Source organism: Sceloporus occidentalis, unplaced genomic scaffold (genome assembly GCF_023333645.1).
Source record: "Sceloporus occidentalis isolate IW3139 unplaced genomic scaffold, rSceOcc1.0.p SCAF_31, whole genome shotgun sequence".
Classification (NCBI taxonomy): Eukaryota; Metazoa; Chordata; class Lepidosauria; order Squamata; family Phrynosomatidae; genus Sceloporus; species Sceloporus occidentalis.
The window spans coordinates 3,642,850-3,665,159 of record NW_028317011.1 but is presented as its reverse complement, the minus strand read 5'-3'; the positions used below and the strand labels follow the sequence as shown (position 1 = coordinate 3,665,159).

At 37.5% G+C, this 22,310-nt stretch overlaps 1 protein-coding gene across 7 annotated transcripts in view; it reads left to right on the top strand.

Moving 5' to 3' along the window:
- The first annotated feature begins 1,414 nt into the window (after positions 1-1,414).
- Positions 1,415-22,310, top strand: part of LOC149298741 (filamin-C-like) — a 42,704-nt gene continuing 21,808 nt past the window's right edge. For 3 of the 7 annotated variants that reach the window (XM_089487219.1, XM_089487218.1, XM_089487217.1), the window contains exons 1-8: positions 1,472-1,763; positions 15,623-15,871; positions 17,675-17,772; positions 18,316-18,466; positions 19,452-19,570; positions 20,184-20,261; positions 20,445-20,607; positions 20,757-20,957. In XM_089487219.1, coding sequence (XP_089343345.1) covers positions 1,472-1,763; positions 15,623-15,871; positions 17,675-17,772; positions 18,316-18,466; positions 19,452-19,570; positions 20,184-20,261; positions 20,445-20,607; positions 20,757-20,957 — 1,351 coding nt within the window. Of the gene's footprint in view, positions 1,764-15,622; positions 15,872-17,674; positions 17,773-18,315; positions 18,467-19,451; positions 19,571-20,183; positions 20,262-20,444; positions 20,608-20,756; positions 20,958-22,030; positions 22,163-22,310 lie in introns of all 7 variants that reach the window. The other 4 variants (XM_089487214.1, XM_089487213.1, XM_089487215.1 and 1 more) reach the window with 3 other exon arrangements.

Genomic DNA, 22,310 nt, shown 5'->3' with positions numbered 1-22,310 from the left:
GGTGTGGGTTTTTAAGGAGTGATGTGATTTTTAGAAAAATGAAACCACTGCAGTTTTCAGGGAGAAAAAAAAATGGTAAGGACAGTAATTACAAAAGGGTGTTACAAATAGGATTTGTGTTAGTTTGAAAGTAATCTATTATGTGTTATTAAAACATACAATAAAATTACATTTGTTAATGCCCAGTGTACACACCCTGCAATACACATTTTTAAATCATGTTAAAAGCGGGTTGAACCCTTACATAGAAAAGTTAAACGTAAATGTATATGATATTGATTTCTAGCTCTGCCTGTGCCTCAGGACCAAAAGTGATACATTCAGAATTTATAAAGTGATCACAGGTTTTAGGAATTCAGTTTTGGCCCACATTTACAGTATCCCCCCATTTACTTTGTCTTCTCATGGCCTATGGTGCATAGAAAGGGTTAATGGAGTGAAGGTGGGGGCTTGGGAGGTGATTGATTGGGGGTGCTGATGGTAATGGCCCCCTTTGCATTACATCTGTTGCTTTTGTTAACTTGTGTTGTAAGATCCCCTTCCTCCTGACCCCTCTCCCCTTCCCCTCACAGACAGACCTCTCTGACATGGGATATCTAAAAATACAGATATGTTACAAGCTGTTAGAACATGGTCAACCTAAACCAATCCCAGCCCCTGCTATCCTTAGCACCCAATCCAACCTCCCCTCAGTATCTCACTGGGGATTAGGAAAATACTCATCTTAGTTGTATATGGTCATGGCTTAGGCATTCCTGGGAGTCCATGCCTCTGACGTTGGGGGGAGGGAGAGGGAGACCAGACCAAAGAGGAGGGGGCATAAGTTTTCTTTAAAACCAACTCCAACCTGGACTCCACATTTTCATACAAGTTGCTACAGCTTTCTGATCTCTGCTGTCTCTCTCTCTCCACTGCTTTCTTTTTTCTCTGCCTCCTTGCTGGGACAATTACAGATCCTGAGTTCAAGCATTTCAGCTTCATCTTTTGATTCTTCTTCTATATTTTTCTCTGACCAAAGACTTGACCTGCTGCACTTTGATTTTGTGCTTATGTTATCCTCCTAAAAAGAGAAAGGAAACAGAAGACAGGAAGAAGAAGAAAGGTGAAAGAGGATTACAGAGTGATAACCCAATTCTCCCTCCCTGCTCTCTCCCAGCACAAAGGGGGGTGTGGAAGCTCCTGGAGGGGTTAACCAGACCCTGCCAAGAAATATCTCACTGTTTCCAAAGAGGAGGCAAAAAATAAGGGAACTAATTTAATTGTTGAGGTCAGTTTCAACAGCTTCAATTCGATTTCACAGTGTGAGGTTTGGATCCAGCCATCCCTGCATACTCTCTACTTTACAATCCCCACCCTATTTTTTCTATTGTTGATCTCCGTATAAAAAGCAGAAAGCTCCAAATCCAAAGCCATCATGAGTAGCAACGATTATTACGACCAACACCAGTATCAAGGCGAAGAAGCAGAAGAGATGCCTGCCACAGAGAAGGATTTGGCAGAAGATGCCCCATGGAAGAAAATCCAGCAGAACACCTTCACCAGGTGGTGCAATGAACATCTCAAGTGTATGAACAAGCGCATTGGAGACCTGCAGAAAGACCTGACTGATGGCTTGAAGCTTATAGCCTTACTCGAGGTGCTGAGCCAGAAGAAGATGTACAGAAAGTACCACTCCAGACCCAACTTCAGACAAATGAAACTGGAGAATGTATCGGTGGCTTTGGAGTTCCTGGATCGGGAGCACATCAAGCTTGTATCTATAGGTAGGTCCATGTGGATGTTAAAGGGACCTCATGCCCTTACAACATTGTGAGAGCGATCGATCTATCTATCTATCTATCTATCTATCTATCTATCTATCTATCTATCCATTCATCCATTATTTATCTATCTATCTATCTATCTATCTATCTATCTATCTATCTATCTATCCATTCATCCATTATCTATCTATCTATCTATCTATCTATCTATCTATCTATCTATCTATCTATCCTTCTGTCCCTTCAACCTAGGAGATCTATAAAGTGCTTGTGAATTCATTGTATTAAGAATATTGCTTCATCCATCATCTAAGGGTGGCTTGTAACTAGTTTAGATGTGTGTCTGTAGTTATTAATAAGCATTGATAATACAACAACAATAATAATAATAAAAATAATAATAATCATCTATACTCAAGGGACATGTCTCCACAGGAAAGTGATAAAATGATGACTGTGGTATAGAACATTTCTGCCCATCTAGTCTGCCTGTTTTTAATTATTATAAAGACCTTAATAAGTGGCTGGTCTTGTCTTAGATTCAAGATACCTTTTTGCCTATTACATGCATGTTTAGATTTCCTCACCACATTAGCATCTACCACTTCTGATGGAAGGCTTTTACATTTATCTACCACCTGCTCAGTAAAGTACACTTTTTTTTTTGAAACTAATTAACCCCCCCCACACTGTATTTAACTGTTTGCTGTCATCATGGGGGGACATCATGTTGCAGAGTGAGCTCTGTTGTTACTAGGAAGTTAAAAGGATTAGCTCTCAAGATTTTTAAAAACACAATGTATCTTCGGTGAATTAAAAGATTAATTTTATATCTATAGGTGATGTCATTTTAAGGAAAAATTATAGATGAAGTCATTGTTGCAGTCTGATAAATAGTATAATTTCAGTCAATCACTCATCCTCTCCCTGAATGTATGTATTTTGCTTCTCATAGAATGTTTAGGATTATAGCCATAAGTTTCAGAAAAAGCCCTGGGCAAGTCATTTGCCAGTTAATAATGACAATATACGTTCAGTAAAATTTCAATTAATGTGGAGCAGTCACCATAGTAAACCGGTGAAATGTCCCTCTTTTCTTGCCCACATTTAGCAGATTTTCCCAAAATGAGTTATAGATAATATTACTTATTACTTATGTAAATTATTACATTTTGCATCGCCCTGGTTATGTAGGTTTATCTCATTCTTTCTGTTTAACCGTTTAATCACAGAAGGAACGTAACATGCCCATTATGTATCAAATTCCCCCAAATATTATATGCAAAAGCAAGGCCTATTTCTGTGACTGAATTGAGTACAATGTACCGTATAAGCTCAAAGTTTGACATGAATGGAATAAGCAGAAGGTTATCCTTAACATAACATATGGCCAGGGAGCATATACAGTTGGACTTCTACAACCAGTAGAAATGGCTCTCATGTGCAGTCAATGTCTTTGCTTCATTCAGCATTTAAACATTTGTATATTTATTTTTATTGAAAGTTATCACTTTGGAAAATAATATTATTAATGGTAACTTAATAGTAATTGAGCTAATAAGATACATGTGGTGGCGTTTAGGGGGGATGGTTTGAACTGCTTTCTGCAGATCACTGGGCAGTAATTGAAGCACATTGTGTCATTAAAATACATGTATGTACTTTATAGATGCATGTTATAAAACATTAGGAACAGATTTCAGTGTTGGTTAGAAACAAGTGGACTCCCTCATAGACACCCGCACCTTGTAAAGCGGCTCAGGCCTGCGTCGTTGGATGCTACAGTGGTAAAGAAGACAAAGGAATCTACCACCACACACTAGTTGTTCTGTCCATTTGTCCTCTACACTCTTTACAATTGCAGCAAGAGGGAAGAGAATCTTGATGTAGGAATGAAACTTACTCTTCGTAAAGTATTTATAGACCCTCTTATGTATCTGAGGGGTGACAGCTGTGTTCAGGCCAAGGACTTTAGAAAGATTGTAAATAAATGTTTAGAGCGAACAATCTGAAATTCTCCAGATATTGATTTTTATTTATAATCAGCTTCCTCAGCCAGAATATAAGAAATATAAGGGTAACATGAGAACAGCAATGTTGTTCATCATAATACGCAGGAGAAGCTTGGAAAAAAAGGTCTTCTGGAGTAAAGGTTGAATTTCTGTACACTGTGTGCCATCTCCAAGTTCTCTGTGAAGCTCTAATGTGTTGATGCATATACTATTCTTAGCTGTAGATTAAGACTTGTGCATACGCAGATGGAAGTCACATCTTATATATATATATATATATATATATATATATATATATATATATATATATATATATATATATATATATACAGTATATATGATGTACAGTACTGTAAGTTTTTGGCAGGTGTGAAAAAAATCTATAAAGTAAGTTAATGGTTTATTTCTATAACAAAATGCAAAGTGAGTGAATAGAAGAAAAATCTAAATCAAATCAATATTTGCCTTCAAAACAGCATCAATTCTTCTAGGTACACTTGCACAAAGTCAGGGATATTGTAGGCATGGGTGCTAATGGTCGTAGGTTGAAACTCAATCATGAAACATGACTGAAACAGAAACAGCTGTGTAGGAGGAATAAAATAGAGGAACAGCTGAACTCACTAACAAGATGCGTCAAGGTAGTTAAGGTAGGTACAAGACACAAGGTAGTTATACTCCATCAGCAAAGTCTCTTCCAGGCAGAAATCTCAAGGCAGGCAGGGTTTTACAGATGTTCTGTCCAAGCTTTTTTGAAGAAGCACAAAGAAATAGGCAATGTTGTGGGCCATAGACGCAGTGGTCGGCTTAGGAAACTTAGTCCAGCAGAAAAAAGACACATCATGCTAACTTCCCTTTGCAGTTGGAAGATGTTCAGCAATGCCATCAACTCTCTATTGGCAGAAAACAGTGGGATCCTGGTACTCCCAACTACTGTCTGGAGAACTCTGGGTAGAAGTGGTCTTCATGGAACACTTGCAGCCAAAAAGCCATTCCTCCAACTTGGAAATAAGGCCAAGCAACTCCACTACTGGTGAAAACATAGGAGCTGGGGTGCAGAAAATGGCAGAAAGTGCTCTGGACTAAGGAGTCAATATTTGGCTGTAGCAGAAGGCAGTTTGTTTGCCGAAGGGATGGACAGCGGTACAAGAATGAGTTTTTGCAGGCAACAGCTGCATTTCTGCAAATGGAGTTGGGGATTTGGCTATAATTTATGGTCTCCTTAATGCTGAGACGTAGAGGCAGATGCTTATTCGTCATACAGTACCATCAGGGAAGGCATCTAATTGGCCCCAAATGTATTATGCAGCATAAAAACTGCCCTAAACATACAGACAAGGTCATTAAGAATGATCTTCAACGTAAAGAACAATAAGAAGTCCTGAAAGTGATGGTATGGCCCCCACCAGGCCCGGACTGGCCATCGGGCACACCGGGCAATTGCCGGGCTGCGGCAGGGCCGGATTGACTTAGGGGCTAATGGAGCGGCAGCTCCAGGCTCCTACCTTAAAATAGGCCCAGTCAGGACCGGACTGACTGGGCCTATGCGGCCTCTATGGCCGCAGTAACGCAGGGCAAAAGGGGCACCTGCCCCTTAAGCCCGCCGCAACTGCGGCCGGGAAGCCCCCACCAGGGCCAGCCTTACGGGTGTGCGGCCGCACAGGGTTTAAATTAAAACATCGGGGGTTTTTTTTTACTTTATTTAACATCCTCCATGTTAAATAAAGTTTTTGTTAAAAACCCGATGTTTTAATTTAAGCCCTGTGCGGCCGCAGACCCTTAAAGCCGGCCCTGGTGGGGGCTTCCTGGCCTCTTAGAGTGGCGGACCCGGTCGCAGCTCCATCAGCCCCTAAGTCAATCCGGCCCTGCCACGGTCCCGGTCGCAGTTGCTGTTTGCTCCAGCAACAAGGTAAGTAGGGTGAGGGAGGGGGGTGCAGTGAGAAGGGGCAGAGGAGGGTGAGAAGTGGGGAGAGGGGTACATATTGAGAAGTGGGGAAGGGAGTACATAGTGAAAAGGGGGAACATAGAAGGGGCAGATAAGATGGGGAGAAGGGGTAGTGTGAATGCGTATGAGAATGAATGAATGAATAAATGTGTGGATGAATTGTGTGAATGCGTATGACAATTAACAAATTCATGTGTGGATGAATTGCTTGAATGATTTGTGAGACTGCATTAATGAATGTGTTAATGATTTGTGTGAATGAGTGAGTAAATGCAAAGATGGTACATGAAGGGTGGGCTTTAACAATAAATAAATAAATAAATAAATAAATAAAAATGGGCTACTCTGGCTTAAATGCCCGGGCCTAATTTTTGTCCCAGTCCGGGCCTGGCCCCCACAGAAAACTGATCTGAACATTATTGAGTCTGTCTGGGACCACACAAAGAGATAAAAGCAACAGAAAAACTGTGGCAAGTGTTTGGAACAACCTTCTATTCACTCAATTTTGCATTTGTTAAATGATAAAAATCAACTATTAATATGCCTTTTTTTTAAAGCATTCTTTCTTTCATCACTTAATTTTTTCACCTAAAACTTTCGCACAGTATTGATAATCTATTGTTATAGCAATCCAGAGTATTTTTTGTACTCACACAGGATGTGATGTATTACAGACTATACTATGATAAGGCTGCTAATGAGTATTTGAATGTTTACCTCCTGCTAGTAATAATAATCATCTTATCTTTAAGAGATAAGATTACAAGTGCATATGAGGTTTAAAGATACCAGATAAGTGAATAGTCAGAGTCACTGTTGCTCTAATTACTCCTGAGACATTTGACAAAATGTTTTTTATTGCGTTATTCTACCAGAAGCAGGAGAGAACCTTTCAGCAGATGGGCTGTTTGTTGTTTATTCAGTAACTGAAGTTAAGTTCCATGCAGTTGTCACTTTTCTGACCTGAAGTATTTAGCCTAACCCACACATGACACCGTACTTAGCTTTTTCCCAGAGTAAATGGTCTTTTAACGCTGGTGTATGAATAATCAAAAATAGAAAAAATTTTGATCTTGAAATTATATGAAATTAACCATACTCTGAATATAATTTGGGTGTTTCCTGAATCCAGCTTTGGGCTACAGAAATGGTCTCAAGCCCTGCTCCATAGATTTATATTTTTACCTCTTAGATCTTATATTTACTCATATGTCCTGCATTCAAGAAATGAAATACTTTTCTTCAGATCCACCATGCTTTAAAAGTGTATAATATACTCCATAAATTAATTCTACTGAATATTAGTATAAAACCATTCGCTTTCTGACCAAGCACTAAATATGGTGCAGTCACCATAGAAACGTAATGCTTATGTTGATAAAAATAGTGCTCAGAATCCAACAGCAATGGTTGAAAATTAGATGGGATCTATAACGAAAAAAACCTGCTTCATTGAAAAAACAAATAGCATGCTGAGTCTTACACAATAACTCACTGTGATTTCATTTTGTATGTCCAGAGTTCCTATGTTAGAAGATTAGATATATGTTTTAAATATTTAGCCAGCACTTTATCATCTCATTTGATCTGGTTGCCTGTGTCTTGAATAGATATGACAGGTGTGTGTGACACAGTGCAGAACATACAGTGATATGGCATGACAGCTTGGGTAATAAGGAATGGAAAGGAAAGGTTGGGGGATGGAATGGAAAAGGAAGTTTGGGGTTTTATAAAATATATAGAGTAAAACTAACCAATGATTATCACATGGAAAAACAGCAGGAAACATTTCTACTTATACAGATGGAAATATATACTAGAACTCACTATGCATTATTCAAGAAACGTTATATTTATGCTGAAAAATGCAACGCATTATAATCAAAGCTGAACAAAAATACACTATGTTATTGTATGTGGCCTCTTAATCAAACAGGATGATTTTAGATATTCTGTTATATTTGGCAATAGTTTTTGCCACTAAATGTAATAAGGTAATAATAAACTTTTATTTATAAAACATATATTATTTGCATTCCTTCAATGTAAATTAAACCAATAGATCCAAGATAGTTAGACCAGGTTTAAAAGATATTCAGAATGTCTGAGGAAGAGGAATCTTGTTTATTGATGTACTCTAACATAACATATGCAGGACATAATGTTTATTTTAACATCTCCATGCTTGACAGATAATCAGATGGAGAGTAGAGAAATGTTGCCTTAAATGAGCTTTTCCTACCTAGAAAAACATACAAGATAATAAAGTGCTAATATACTTGTACTGATAGCTGATCTTTAAATACTGGCTAATAATGCCTAAAATGAGAAGTCCAAATTGACATGCACATTGTGAGATCAATCAAAGCTGCCAAGTCATTACCGGGGCTGAGCCCAGCTTCACACTCGAGAAGTGGAGTCCACCATCAATACAATCACTCTGGCAGATACGTGCATACTCCCATTCATACTCAACAACACCCAATTTAGTATCTTGCGGCTGACACCTGTCTCACGGGGCATGTGTGAAATACTAGAAATATAGATTTCATACAGACACACCAGGGTAAGGTTGTCCAGCTAGCTGTAGGATGATTTATTGAAACTGTTTAGTTAGACTGAGGGTGTGTGCCCACAATTATTAATCAAATACATGCAAGTAACAAAAATAATACAATTCTGTCTACAATGCAAAATGTTTCATGTCCAGATTCCACTACCAAAACGTTTTAATGACACGGTGTAGCACGTTAGTCTAAGAAAATTCATGGCTTCCACTTGAGTAGTTAGTGTTATCTACCTACACTCAGTGATGTGACAGCAGAATTAATAGAATTTTGGAGCCCAGCAGAAAATGTTACTATCCATTCACTTTTTAAGAAAGGGTTCATCCTCTGAAATTAATAGAAGGTCATAAAAGGTATGTGCTATCAGTGCTATCGGTATCATTTTAGCCACAACTAAAGGGGATTTATCCAGGTCGTACATGATACTCCATACTATATTATAATCTGTCTTCTTTTCTGGTATAACGTCAGCTGAACTATTCTAAGGGCCCATTAGTGGCATGAATGTATTTCTTAAATATCTGTACATACTGTATATGCCTGTACATATGCAGAATGTTTATATATATGCAGGATTTAGACACATTCCAGTGGAACTTTGATGACAGCTGGCCAGTCCTTGCATACGTAAATACCGGCAGAGGGTCTAAATAAGAAAAAAATAAACATGATATTTGAGAAGCATAGGTCAATATTTATTAAATGTGGAAAATTACTATAAACATCTCTCCAATTTGCAACGTATGTGCCTGTGGTACTTGCAAATTAAAGGCGACATATCGCCTTGGTATGCAGAACTAATATAGTTTATGTTTTTTAGGAAAACTATACAGCATTGCGGTACTAATGACTTACATGCACTGTTCCAGATGGTATCCAAATATGTTGTGCATATGGCCAACAAATTATGCTTGTTGTAAATAAGGGTAAATTATGTTTTAAAAAGAATTTCTCTTTATTTTGTTCATTCAGATTAACAAGCAAACGATATTAAAATGTTGAAACCAAAAGACTTTAATAGAACTGATGTTGAGATCATAAATGTCTAAAACTCAACATAATTTAAATGATCAAATATATAATACTGTTAAATATGCCAAATTACTGAATTCTTCTCCTTAAATGTTTAACATTGGTGTAAACACTGAAAATATAAGTCACAAGTTGATGGGATCATGGTAACAGTGAGTGTATCTGTTTGCATTAGTGGCCAGTTTACTGGTTTTGAGAGAACATTACATGGTACAGCTGCATGAATGAATCTGGTGTTACATTGTTGTCTTGTAAACCATGTTGGATGTAAAAATAAACACTGCTAGAATGTATTCATTTTGAGTACAATAAAAAAAAGAAATCCCTTTCTTGGTAACAGCAGCCTCTGCTATCTGAGAGCTCAGCTCAGGATCTTGATTGTTTTGTACTTGTACCACCATGTTGCCCGCATGTCTTCGATTTGATCCATGGCACCTACCCTAATCTCTTTCCTCATGCCTGTAACCTCTTGCCATGTGATTGTAGTTCTCTGTCTATTGCCTTTATTACTAAAAGACAATATAAATTGTGTATTGGTCTTGCAGGATACCTACAAAATGTATGTGAAACTTGTGTTTTGTTTTGCATATGAGTTACAGTTGAAGGCACATACATAGTGATCATGTGAAAATAATTTTCTAATGATCTATATATGATTTCCCTTCCATTTGTATAAATGTATTAAACTTTGTTTAAAAATACACTGAATATGCTTCTAAATGAGAAAAAAAGTGGTTACCTTTCATTATGATCTCTAAGTGGCAGAAAGCATATAAACTGTTCTCTAACTAATTTACAGGAGCAGTCGGTACCTAAGCATTTTACAACCCTTTGTGCACTATGTTCTTTTACTGTGTACATTATTGAGTCTCCTGACTGGATAATTTATTCTCCAAAGGATCTTTAAAATGTGCTGATCAGTTAAATGTTTTAAAGTATGGAAATACTGTTTATGGTTTAGGTAATAAAGAAGCTTTTAATGATAGGGTTTTATTAACAGCATATGTGACATGTATTTGGCCAATGTGAAAGACATTTGGAAAGGGTATAGTTGAGGGACAGCTTTGTGACAACAGAGAATGTTCTGATATTAGGTTAGATTTACTAACAGGTGACATTTCAGGATGTGAAAATTTTCTATGGAGACATCTCAAACAAACAGGCCTCCATAATTTGCACTTTTCAAGCCATATTTAAAGTTCTTGAATATCATGGTATTTAGTCATTTATTTTTTCTTGGCCATCAACGAGATGAGTAGTTCTTCATTGCCATAATACAAGTGTAGGGTTGCTGGTCAGTTTCCGGCACTGTAGAAAAGTCTTTATGAGATTATGATTGGCATGGTTCCTTTCTTCCGTCTTGGAATCCTAGAACACAGCTGTTACAGGTCCCTTGAATAAAGTGTCTCTCGGTGACACAGCAAATCGCACAGAACTTTCGAGAAGGTCATGCTGTGAAAGACTGTGAACAGTGAGAGGAACAGGAAAGAAAATGACAGCCCACGGTGTAATATTTAATTATATATCCTAGGCCATTATCATAAAGAGCAGTATAGGGCAACATGTTAAATGTGGAACCACCACCAGGTGAATGTCCCTGCCGACCAGGGCCGGTCTATGCACCAGGCATCCCAGGAAACTTCCTGAATCACAGGGGGCACCAGAATGTGACATATTCATCTTAGGCAGATAAGTCCCAAGTGGTGGCAAACCCTGGACTGCTATAGTAGGGACAGATCGCCCAATATAGAATGAAATTCTCTATTTCCACCTTTCACCCCTCATGTACTTTTGTTTTCTAGTTGTGTCACGGTGTATCATGGTGTTCCACAGCCCTAAAAGTCACAATAATATTTGGATAGGTCAGCAAGGTAAAGCAGAAAATGTATTTGTAAATTAAATTGTGTAAATTTAAAACATATTGTCATGTAAAATAGAAAAAAAAGGATGGAGAATATTTTTGCATTGAGAGACATTTGGTCTAGGACTAGCCCTGCCTCAGATAGTACCAGATAGGGATTTATTTGGCTTTATAGTTTGGCCCAGTGTCACTTGATGTACTAGAGAAAACAGCCATCCGCACCAGTGAAGGTTTTTAGAGACCATTCTGTACCTTTCAACTAAGTAATGAGATATCTGGTCAACCCCATAAGAAAGAGTCCAAATACAGACAATTTAATGCTTTTTTTTTTTGTATCCCCCCCATTCGTAATTTTATATCAAGGAAACTGATTTTTCTGTCAAAGAACACGGGAGCTGCATTCGCTATGTCCTTCTTGTGAATCCCAGACAAGGGAGATAAATAAAATGTCTGTGTCTATAATTAGCAGTTCGTAACAGAGTCAGATGACAACTGTCACCACATTAGTGTATTACTTTCCTTCATAAAATTCCTTCACCCACCGTTTTGCATACATTACTTTCAACAGAACAAATGTTCCTCATGTATGAAATGACAGGCGTCATACATGTTGGGGTATAATGAAGTGTTGATGAGGGTATAGCAAGTGAACCTTTTAAGGAGACATTCAGGTTCCTACTGATCACTCCAACTTTTAACCAAATTTGCTGTGAAACAAAGTGACCTTTGATGTATTATGCTGCAGCCGCCATGCACAGGTAACACATTAGGGGAGAGCCACCAAACATAATCTAGTGTTGGTTTAAAGTTGGTTGCAGTGCTATATTACAATAGTAATAGTAATAGATTATTATATATAACAAGGCAAAGAGGACGGGAAAGATCGATGGCTGTCTGCACAGCTCCTGTATATTGTTACTTACACGTTGTTCATTGATAAGCAGGTAGGAAGGTGTTGAGCAGTCTTTAATTGACCCAGATAAGTATGACTCTTTTGATCCATATGTTGTGGGCAACAATGCCATTAACTCACTGAATACTGGAAGGACATTAACAGCATTGTGAGGCAAAAGTCTGCAACTCAAGAGGCAGGTGGTGTGGGGCTCGCTGGCTCAGCGACAGGTGTAACACAGTTGGCTCTGGCACTTTAGCAGTTGTTTCGGATCCTCCAGCAGCAAACAGCTGAAAACACCAAAGTCTGATGAATGTGGAGTCGCAACAGCATTCTTTTGAATTGCAGCTGCTTTCCTAGAAATGCAACTTTTATCTCTCTCATGCTATTGGAGATATTAGTAACGTGTGATTACTTATGTTTCTTAACAAGCAAAAAATAGTTTATTATTTCTGAAGATGGAGTGATGATTTTTTTTAATCTCCTATAAGAAGACAACATACACCAGCAAGATTTTGCCATCTTGTAGTCTTTCTAATTTAACCAGACCATATCAGGGAATATGTTACAAATTCACAAAGTGTGTTTGTGAATTTTACACATAACCCTAGTTTTTATTGTATGGACAATGGGAGTCATAAGTGCAATTTTTCAGATAATTTGGTTTTTAGGAATGTGGCTTGATTCCACGCTTCATAAAGTTTTAATCAGTGAAACAAGTTATTTTTGGAGAGCCATTACTGTAGGTACCCATGTGCGCATGTTCAAATCTGTCAGCCAGCACCCCTTCTCAGTTTGGTTCTTTACTCATTTACATTTTTTTATTGTCACACATCCATGGATGAAATTATGTGCGACGAGGATCTGGCAAGCAGTTAAATAAGGAACAGATTTTAAGTGTGTGATCATGTCTCTCCCCACCATACAGCTGATCCTCTAATCCTCTCTTCTTATTTCACTCGCCCTCCAGTTGACCGGGGGGGGCATCCACCTCTTCTTCCCTTTTCCCAGCCCTTTAATACTGGGCATTGTATCTGCTTTTGTTCTTTCAGTTTATGGAAATATTGAGAACAGAATGGAATGTGGAGGATGTGTGACTCACAGTGTGTGTGTTTGCAGACTTGTATGTCCTATGCGTGTGTTTGCATGTATGTTAGCAGGTTTGTGTTGTATTCTGCACACATCCATGCATGCAGAATTAAGACTATATCTTTGCTGAAAGGGATTGCACATGGATAACTAACTTAATACTCTTTTGCTGCCAAAGGCTGTTTGCTTGGTGAGCGCTGTGACACTTGCAGATCACAGCAGCTGAAGATCTTGGGCTGTTTATCCCTGTATGAATTACATGGAAAGCAATGCAGGGATGTGTACATTAGTCAATTGTCACTTACGTCTAGTGTTCTGTGGATACATTTCTTTCTGTTTTTCTTCCAGAAAATATTAAGTCTCTGGAAATATATAATTTTTTAAAATTTGTGTTCCTATGTTAGAGCTACAGATCATTTGAAAAAGAATCTGTTCGCTGAACTTTTGTGCTCCAACCACTTCCACATTTTATCCAGAGCTTGACTTTATCGGCGGTTGCCATGGTGATGTATGACAACCAGTAAGGCCATTGTGTTAAAGGAAGTTACTGTAAATGTGTGACGGGTCTATTTTCCTTTTGAATTTCCTTCTGATGACAGTCACACCTGAATCTAGTATTTCTTTTAGCTTGCAGATGAACAGACTATAGTTAGGCCATCTCTCATTAGATTTTGCCGCAGTTGTTCAAAATGTTTCAATTTTTTTCTGGATGGCAAAAGCTACTTTTTCTCTAATAAAATTCTGCTACCTGAGAATGTATACAGAACTTCACATTAAATGTAATTTTCTTTAAAAAACAAACAAGGACATTTCTAAGTGGCTTTAATCTTTTGAACTACTGTGTATATATATATATATATATATATATATATATAAATATATGTATATATAAATATACATATATATATATATATAAATATATATATGACATTACTGTTTTAAAACCATTTAAAACAATGCATTATTGATGCTTCACATTCTAGTAATGTGAAACGACCAGGAGAGTCAACCTTTGCTACTTTAACTGTCGTGGGCAAGGGTGCCTTTTCACAAAGCACCTGGTCAGAGGACCATCACTGTCACTTTTGCACATTTATTAGGGGTAAAAAAGAGATTACATTCACAGCATGTAAAGTGGAGCACATTCTAACTGCTCTTGGTAGGCAAGAACACCTTGACGGCAAGTAGCTGCCTGTCCCATTGTGTCCTCCTTAAGGTTGTATCAAATGTAAATTGTATGCAAAAAAGTAATTCGTTTTCAGGTCACACAACAATTACTCAGGTCAGTCTAAATCAAATAATAAACTATGCAAGTTTAGTTCCCATACACACTGATGTTTTAAATATAAAAATTAGCAAATATTTTGTGGCACTTGTACCTCCCACAGAGATCCAAAGTTCTACAGAACATGCTTCAAATGCACTTGTACTTCATTTTTCTTACTGTTAGTTGGGAATGTAACACAACCACATAGCATGTGCAGAATACGGTACTGTATTTCTGCCCTGGTAATGCTCAATGTCTACCATATGTCAAAGCAGAACAGCTGTAACCACTTCACTCTCAGTTTGTTGGTCGTATACATCTGGGGGGGCTAATGAGTTTTTTTTGTTGTTTTTAGTTGTTTTTTTTTAAAACATTCTTCACCGACAATAAAACTCTAGAATCTGCTTAAAACATGCAATATAACTAAAAGAACTAACATCTTTTTTTACCAAAATAAGTCAGCCTGTTTCATTGTAAAATCAGTAGATGTTGCTGTTTGGTACGGTGTTAAGAGGCATATATAAATAGCATTTATTGTATTATAAGAAATGTTCATATCTGCCTAGGTGGAGTCCTAATTAATTAAAAAGGATATCCATTGTGATGATAATAACAGTAATAAATAATATGGTCACTTTATTACTAAATAAAAAACACATAATAAAATGATAGATTCTAGTTTTATGATGTCTAAACATTTTTTCTGTGCAGATCTTTATATTTTCATGTTGGCATGAATAGCTTGGCAGGTCCTGCCTTGGAGTGTCTATTACATTTGTCACTGTAAGAGTTGCTGTTGTGCAAGAAAAGCCATAGAATACATACCCGATATTGTGGGTTTTTTTCTTTGTTGTCTTGAACACACTTGTCAAGAACAGAAAGCATGCGTTTATGGAAAAACTGATCAAATCTTATCCTGAAAGGAAACGATAATGGAAACAGAAGCCTGCTTTTTAAGTAATGTAGATAATAAGGGGTAAGCAGTTGCATCCTCTAGAATACATTGTTTTCCAAACTTCTACTGTGTACACTTTAGTGAGGTCTGATTTGTTTTTGGAAAACCATAGTGATAAAATGAAAAATGTTTATTGCATAGCATTAATATATCCCTTAGTGAATGCTAGCGATTATTAACATTGCATCTGCTTTCAGCTCTTGAGGCTATTTTCTTATCCTCTGAACTTCTTTTTCCAGACTCAAAAGCCATTGTTGACGGGAACCTGAAGCTAATCCTGGGTTTAATATGGACCCTCATTCTGCATTACTCCATCTCCATGCCTATGTGGGAGGATGAGGATGAAGAAGATGCCAAAAAGCAGACACCAAAACAAAGACTTCTGGGATGGATCCAGAACAAAATACCCCAGCTGCCAATTACCAATTTCCATCGGGATTGGCAGGATGGTAAAGCTTTGGGAGCTCTTGTGGACAATTGTGCCCCAGGTAGGACATTCTACATATATGTCTGGCTTTTCATGTTTCGGGAAATCTCATCTGGAGTGATATAATGTATATGCTAAAAGTCAAGGTAATACTTACAATACGGTTGTCTCATTAATGGGAGGGTAATCTGTTTTGCAGGACTACAGTTTTACTCACAAAAGGGCAATTTTACATATATATACAAAACTCCAAATTGCCCTCCCCAGTGTTTGTGGCTGTATGGACATAATTAATTAGAAATTTCATAAGCAGTAGCTGAGCGTTTATAATATTTAAATGTATATGAACCATTTTTATTTTTCAGCATGCTATCCCATTAAAATGCACAAACATTGAGCTATGTATCCATGAAGTTCATTCAACAAAACCTCTGTATCTGTTTTACAGATTAAATCTGTCTGCATACTTTTTAATATGGAACAGGTCTATGTGATTCATTCAAACAATGTAGACCCCAAATTCATCAGGAATAAAGTGGTTACTAAGTATTATCTAAAGAGCACACTCCCTCCTGAAGCCGATCATGGGACTCTATGATCAACGTCCAAGCATTAGCTCATAGACAGAAATATCCCAATATATCCCTAGGAGATTGCCACTTCCAAACCCATCTGTGTCCAGGAACAGCTGGCAAAACCATGTATAGGGTTATATATATATATATATATATATATATATCTTTAAGAGAGGACCTGTGGTTGGTCACTTTTTTTAATCAAGGCTTACTCCTTCCCTTCACCATAAATAGCACCATTTAAAAGTATTAGAGCACTCAAAGATAATTTTATTAAATGAAATTTAATTAAATATTAAATGAAAAGGCAACCTTTAAAGTGACTTTACTGGTTAATGGTCCTAAGTACCTTTTTCTTTACTTAATTATACATTAATTAATGCCTGATTAATTTATGGCCAGGTATGGGTCAGTCTGTCTTAGAGAAAAGCGCCCTTACATTTTGTGGGGACTTCTCAAAGGCTGTCTTGCCCAGGGATCTGAATTTGGAGGGCTATCTGTATTATATTTACATTGAACATGACCAGATCAGAGTGTTGGTTATAGTAATTATCCTTGGATTTCATTAACATTCTCTTGCTTGAAAGTGTACACTCATACTCTGTGTAACTGTATGCTGCTGCTTGTTCAGTTCCGTGATAGTGGTGAAATGTGGCTGCAACACTATCCAGCTAAGCTGTTTGTCATCTTGCCAGAGAAGAGGGAGGGAGAGTGGGGTAGAGAAATGTGTAATCTCATATAAGGCAACAGTTAGAGCGTATAACCTACCTCACTTACTTATACATAAAGCATGCATATTAAACACACAGAGACGGAACATTAAATATATCTTTATCCATACATGCAGTGAAAAGTAGAATTAAGATGACAGCTTTTGTTGGAGGCCGGGACAAGATTATACTGCAAGGTTCCATGATTGTGTCTATTTCAACTTAATGAAAAGTCCAGGTTATAAAAAATATGTTGGCTACAATTGTGCGTTATGAGCAAAACAGGCTGATTTAAAAAAAAATACAGAATAATTACATTAAAAAATGTAGCAATGTTTAAAACAAGAGTATTGTATATTAAAAGTATCAGTGCCCCAGAGCTGCTCTGAACCAAAAAAAAACTGCAAGCAGCAATACAGTCCTAATACTATGATTAGGACCACATAATATTTCTGGTAAAAGACTGCAGATGATATGCCACTTTACAAATAAAGAAATAATGGTGGGTATAAATGGTGTTATTGAGTTATTATTGTGTTATTTCTTGCTGTCTGACCTCAACTCGCCCTCTTCCATCAGGTTTATGTCCAGATTGGGAGGCTTGGGATCCAAACCAGCCTGTGGAGAATGCAAGGGAAGCCATGCAACAAGCGGACGATTGGCTTGGAGTACCACAGGTGAGAGACGCTATCTAACACAACAGAACACTGGGCTAAAATTGAGTTAGGCAACCGGTGAGAAGTGAGTCGTAAGTCCGTAGCCAGTGATGAAAAAGATGGCGATAAGTGATTAAAAATCAATTTATGGGTATGGGTGTGGGTACAAAGAGAACTACTTGGTAAAATCTCATTATTTAAAGTTTTTGTCTTTCTAAAGCAAGCGGATAAATATGATCCTCAGGAAAATCACACATAGATATTCATGACCTTCGCTATGATATACCAACTCAACACAAGGTTAACATGAAGGTCTGATATATTGTATAATTTTGGGGATTTGGTTTATGGTGATCACATTAGGTTTATATTAATTCAAGAATGATTTAGCTTTGACAAAATGATGAGAGATGGCGGCTCATTTCCATACCATGTGGTTCAGTATGTTTGGCTTTTTTATTAATAATTCTAGCTCTTACCAGCAGGAGCGTCAGATATCTTAGTTGTGTTCTTCTGCACTCGTAATATGATAATTAATGAATGTCATGACTTTCTCTCTTGTAGGTCATTGCACCTGAGGAGATAGTGGACCCCAATGTGGATGAACATTCAGTCATGACCTACTTGTCCCAGTTCCCCAAGGCAAAGCTCAAGCCAGGAGCTCCCCTTCGTTCCAAGCAGTTAAACCCAAAGAAAGCGATTGCTTATGGACCAGGTATGGATATAACTAACCTCCTAAGGACTATTTATGATTTCACATGAATATTTGTTTAGCAGTCTTCTACAAGATTTTATTACATTTTTTGCATCTTGCAGACATAAAAATAATCTTTTTTTCTGCTGTTAAGAAGGGGTTACAGTGAGGTCTCAGGTAGCCCCCGCAATTCTCAAAGTGCTGGCTCACTCACTGTAACACGATGTCTGGGTGAGCTCATGCTCTCAATCCGCTCTGCTTCATCTCCACTTGGCAGTGTCACGATTGTTACAATATGTTGATCTGAAGCAGTCAAGCAGCCTGCTGCCAAAACTCCCAAATGTGGACAATTAGGAGACAGCCAACACCAAAACATAAATTCCCATACAACCTTATGTTGCCCCTGTACAGATTTAGAGAAAATGAAATGAGAAGATACATATAAATCAGGCTGTTATAAACAGGCAATGTGTGTCTAATATGCATTTCACCTGAGCACTCAGTTGACTTTAAAACACAACTCATCTGTGTTATGAAAACGTACACAGAGTCCCCAGGTTTCCTCCAAAACCCTTATAAAACCCTAGCCAAATGATTAATAATAGAGATCTAGAGAGGTAAACTATGTCCTATTCTTCAAACAATCATTTCAAATGATTATGAGACATGTAGAAAAAGCTAAACTCTATCAGTTCAGTGCCAAAGGTATACATTTGGAACAGAAGCATTTGGATTTAAGTGTTTTCCGTCATCTCTATAGCCTTAATTTTTTTTTCTCAGAAAATTAGTTCCTTTTCATGAATACAATTATAGATATTACCATACTGTAAATATATATATATATATATATATATAGATAAAGATAGATAGATAGATAGATAGATAGATAGATCTGTATGGTTGATAATATTGTCAATGGGATTCTCTTGGCTCTTATGTTAGGGTTTGGTATATTAGTTATATTATTTAGTGACTAACAGTTGTGTTATCTAACTTGCTTCAATAGGTATTGAGCCCAATGGAAACATGGTCTTAAAACCAGCCTTTTTCACAGTAGAGACCATTCAGGCTGGTCTCGGAGAAGTCCTGGTATTTGTTGAAGATCCTGAAGGGCACACAGAGGAGGTGTGACAATTGTAGTAAAACTATGGTTTCCCAACAAGAGTGATTTTGTTTTAACGTTCATTAAAAAGAATATGTTGTCATTCAGATCATTGTACATGGTCTGAAACTCATTTTTTTATTTGTAATACCTAATAGGATTTACTAGCCAAGAGAAATTTGTACTTGCAGGAGAAGAAGACATATAAACTTTATATGTAGCATTCATAGTACACCTGCTTTTCTCGGGAGCAACATTTACAGTACAATGAACAGTGTAGAACTATTTTTTGTTGTAAAGTTAAAATATGTTGCAGAGACGTTTTAGGCACATTATGGCAGCGTTGTAGAGCAGAGACTGCAGCTCTGGATATCATATTTGATAACATCATTGATATTGCAAGAACTGATTAGAAATGCAGAACCACTCTGAAGGCCAAAAATACTGTTATAATGTCTATTATTTCCAGCTGTTTTGTCATATTAGTAAGGCAATCATAAACTTTGGGGCTATACAATATGCATTTGCAGTGAATGTGTAATTCAATTTGGTTTGGTTCATAATTCAGTTCAGTCCTCGTCTAGAGTTTTCAATCAGTCTTTGTGTTGGATCACTAACTCAATATATGATTTACAGGCCAAAGTTATTCCCAACAATGATAAGAACAGAACTTACTCCGTCAGCTATGTCCCAAAGGTTGCTGGTCTTCACAAGGTAAGATACATTCCTCTACTGAATATACTTACATACCATTACTACTCTTTCTTGCATAAACTGCAATTGGCCATTATTTTCTGTATTACGCATCTGACACCCTAGTTAAATATGGATTGTTATATAGGGAGTTGTGTTACTGCTCCTAGATGTTGTCTTCACTCTACAACCTTACTCATCTAGGTTACAGTGCTGTTTGCTGGTCAAAACATCAACAAAAGTCCATTTAATGTCAATGTGGCCATGGTATTGGGAGATGCCAACAAAGTGACTGCCCGAGGACCTGGATTAGAACCTGTCGGGAATGTAGCAAACAAGCCAACATATTTTGATATCTACACAGCAGGTAAAAAAAATTTTAGTCAGTAAAATCCCTAAAACTCGGATCAAAATATTGCCGTAGCTAAACACCATGTGCACAAACATCTTGCCTCATATCAATTTATCAACCAAAGTAGAAACACATAGTCTGCAAATAACCATTGTGTTTCTTAGGGGCTGGCTCTGGAGATGTTGGAGTGGTAATTGTAGATCCCCAGAATCGTCAGGACACAGTGGAAGTAGTTCTGGAAGACAAAGGAGACAATATATACCGCTGTACCTACCGACCCATTACAGAGGGACCTCATAAGATCTTCATTACCTTTGCTGGGTCGCAAATACCAAAGTGTCCTTATGTTGTCAATATCTCAGAAGGTACGATTATTTAAGGTTTCCCAATTTTGAAGTGTATACAACTTGCCACTGCTTCATTATCGCAAGATCTGTGTTTTTTAAAACTATTGTTTCAGCTTTTCGTTTTATCGATCCTGTTACTCCTGCATTCTTAACTTTCCTAGAAACATCAGGCTTTCATTTGTTTTTAGTGTAAATGGTTACCATAACTGTCATTGTATGTAGGATGCTGCCTGCCAATCTCCATTTGTAAACAAAATCACACTTATGAATACTGTTTGAGTTTCCATTATAAGAGCATATTGATCATGTATATTGGAAGAATTCTATTTTAGTTGTAAACTGATCATCTGACCACACAAGGCTCACACAGAATTAAGATGACCGTCTGCATTTAATTTTGTTCTCCTAATTATAACAGCATATCTGATATTAATTTCCCATCCTCCCTGGAAATATAACATGACATAATATTTGTTTATCGATCATAGGACCTCTATCGTATTTCGTTCAATAAGTATAAAATGTGGGATCGCCATTGATAATAGATAGTTTCTAGTAACGGTTGTTCTTTATGACATATATGTAGGCATGAGCGCATGTGTATGCATGTTTGAAAATGTTATCTTGTCTTATGTCTAGGATATGTGTTAATAATGTTAAGGTAATATGAAACCTCTCAATGTGTAGTTACACCCACTTTAGTTTTTGTTTTATTATACTCAGTCATTAATGACCAATTAGATAATATTTCCTAATAATAGGGATTATAGTGGACATTGTAAAATTTCACTTTAATGGTAGTCTGACATGTTTACACATAATGAGCTGTGCCTGATAATGAAAAAACTTTGCATACAACTCGAGTTATATGTCTGAATGAACTACTTTTTTGTAGCCTGTGTGCTATGTGTGCTTTTCTTGTGGATCAGTAGGTGGGAATACATAGATCTCGTTGTGCTTTCACATGTGTTTTTACTTTAAATAAGATGTTCAAAGTCTCTGGTTTTCACTTTGTGTCTCTGTGTTTGTGCATAGCTCAGTTTCTGCTTTATTTAACCTCTTTTGCCCACGTATTTCTGCTTTCCCCATAGCTGTTGTTTTGCCCCCTGCTCCAAGCACCCCACCCTTGCAGATCACCCCCCAGGCCATTGTCACCCCGCCTCCTGATAAAGCCAAGAAAGTGGCACCCCCACCTCCACCCAAACCTAAACCACGCAAGTCAAGTTAGTATGGCCTGAGCATGGCCTACCAGAAATGAGTAGGCACAGCCTGAGCATGGCTTGCCAAGAATAAGTCATAGCTTGAGCATGCCTGACTTAGTGTGAGCAGGCTGTATAAGAACAGGCACCATGCCCATATGTGATTGGGCCT